The sequence below is a fragment of the Psammomys obesus genome, unplaced genomic scaffold, assembly GCF_907164565.1.
Source record: "Psammomys obesus unplaced genomic scaffold, mPsaObe1.curated_primary_1811, whole genome shotgun sequence".
NCBI classification, from domain to species: Eukaryota; Metazoa; Chordata; class Mammalia; order Rodentia; family Muridae; genus Psammomys; species Psammomys obesus.
The window spans coordinates 2586483-2588866 of NW_026592368.1; the positions used below are offsets into that span (position 1 = coordinate 2586483).

The window sequence follows — 2384 nt, forward strand, 5'->3', positions numbered from 1 at the left end:
TTACCATACTGTCATCAACAGTATGGGACTAGACATGTGTAGCAGAGCACACCAAGTATTATGCACTCCTTTTCTCTTGGGGCACGCCATTCTTAGAAAAATAACATTCCTGTTAGGATCGGCCACACTAGTTTGTCATGTCTTGTGTTTGTTGAAACATTGTAACTACAGAAATTTGGTTTCTAGAACTAAGTTCCTCTTAGTTCCTCTTCCAAAATCTTGATTGCCTTAAGTCTGTGAACTTCAAGTATTGCCAGTTTGGACTTTTCCTAACCATCTAAAATTAAATAACTGACACTTCTGTCCAAGCAGGAAAGCTTTCACCATCCTTTTTCTCCATCCCTTTCTGTGCTATGATGACACCAGCTTCAAAGTTGGCCAGTGAACTCAGTTCATACACAGGTTCCTCTTTATTTGTAACTGCCCACCCTACGAGAGCCAGGGATGATTTTGGAACCTCATTCACTCGTCTCTTTTCCATTTTACTGACCAGGTTAAAGTCCAGCCTGAAATGAGTTGCAAGACACTGGGCCACAGAAGCAGGATTGGGTGTTCAAAGCAAGTCTTAACTATACAGCATGAAGAAAGGCTGAGTTTTGGGAGACGCTGCTCTAAACAGAAACTAATGAGAAATTCCTTTTTAAATAGGAATAAAACTATTTTTTGAAAAACATGTATTTAATTTTATTTTCTGTGAATTACTGTGAAGGTGTCATATCCCTTGGAATTGGCATTACAGACAGTTGTGAGCTGCCACGTGGGTGCTGGGAATTGAATCTGGGTCCTTTAGAAGAGGAGACAGTGCTCTTAACCACTGAGCCATCTCTCCAAGTCCCAGGAATGAAATTCTTAATGACTGAGAAATGTTGGAGAAGAGAAACAAATAAGAGATTAGTGTAGTGATGCATAAAGAAAATAAAACTTAGTAATACCAACAATTGACTTTTTTAGAAAGATAAATATAATTGAAAAAATACGTACGTATCCTGACTTTGAACAAAAGCACACCCTTCTCTGGTAGAGGTAATGGCATTAATCAGATACTGTTTGACCTTGATTCTACCTGCAGTATTAGCTGCTGAGATTGGTAACCTGACATACAAAGCTACCGCTAAAAGCTGAGTCTCAAATTTCTGGGCAGCCATAACCCTGTCTAGGAAGACTATGAATAAATTCATAGGATAGACCTACTTGGGAATTCAGTACTCACTGGCTTCCTTTGGGTAGTACTAACCTACCCAAATTGAACACTCACCAACGTGGTTTCACTCACATGCAATAGTTAATATGTGGTAGAAATTTAAAAATCACCAACCGTGTGGGAATAATGTCCTTTTTCATAGGGTGACCCCTGCAGCTGATTGCCTTAAACTTTATTCTATGATCTAGCTATTGCCTATCCTGTTTCACCCAGCAATTGTACATAATAAATTGTTCTTCCTGTTCTGAACAGATGGCAGAAACCATGCTCCACATGCAAATCCCTTCACTGTAACTACAATGGACAGTATTACACTCCCAAATATGATCCTCGCTTTTGAGAAGAAACTCCATTTTATTCTCAATACATGAAGAACTTAGTGAAAGCTCTGAAGGCCTAGGCCCCAGTCTGTTACTGGCTATGCCAAGAATGTTAATGGGTTTGAGAAAGAACTATGCCATTCCCCATATATGAAGGTTTCATGGAATGCCTTCATTACTCAGGTCAGCCATGAACACAAGTTTTGTTTTATTTTTTCTTTTCAAAGGGTTGTCAACCAGTATAGACTTACCACAGTGGAAAAACTATTCTTTTCTCAAAAAGTTTAGGTAAATGAATTTTAATTTAGAACATGGTTGTTCTGGCAAGAGATCATATCCAAAGACTTTCTAGGTCTATATGATCTGGTTTGAAAACAGACACACCTTTAATCCCAGGAGAAGAGATAAGCAGATCTTTGTGGTCAAGGCAAGCCAGGTATAGAGCAAGCTTCAGGTAAAGAAAAGCTTAGGTCTGGGCATGGTGGTACAAACCTTTAATCCTAGCCCTCAGGAAACAGAGGCATGCAGATGTTACATGGCTACATGCAGATGCAGCCATTTCTGCTCAGGCTGTTTGGCTGAGTCAGTGAGTTGAGAGGCAGTGCAGTCAAGTTTGCAGAATTCAGAAAGTTTTACTGGGAGACTTTTACAGACACAAGTTGAAGAGAGAAACTAGACACAGGTAAAGACAGACAGTGCCAGAGAATGAGAACCATCCAGAAGATTATAACATATTACCAAAGTTAGTATGAGGCCAAGCAGAGCAATTCAGTCATAAACTAGGAAAAGCCAGATTGATTCAGTCACCTTGGAGGAGACTATGAGCCAGAACAGCTGAGTTGAATAGGCCACCAAGAGTTCAG

The 2384-nt window shown here is 39.8% G+C and overlaps 1 protein-coding gene across 1 annotated transcript in view; it reads right to left on the minus strand.

Moving 5' to 3' along the window:
• Positions 1–283: 283 nt before the first annotated feature.
• The window catches only part of LOC129681288 (uncharacterized), a 48633-nt gene continuing 46532 nt past the window's right edge, over positions 284–2384 (minus strand). Inside the window, 1 exon segment of the mRNA XM_055613184.1 lies at positions 284–506. Coding sequence (XP_055469159.1) covers positions 284–506 — 223 coding nt within the window.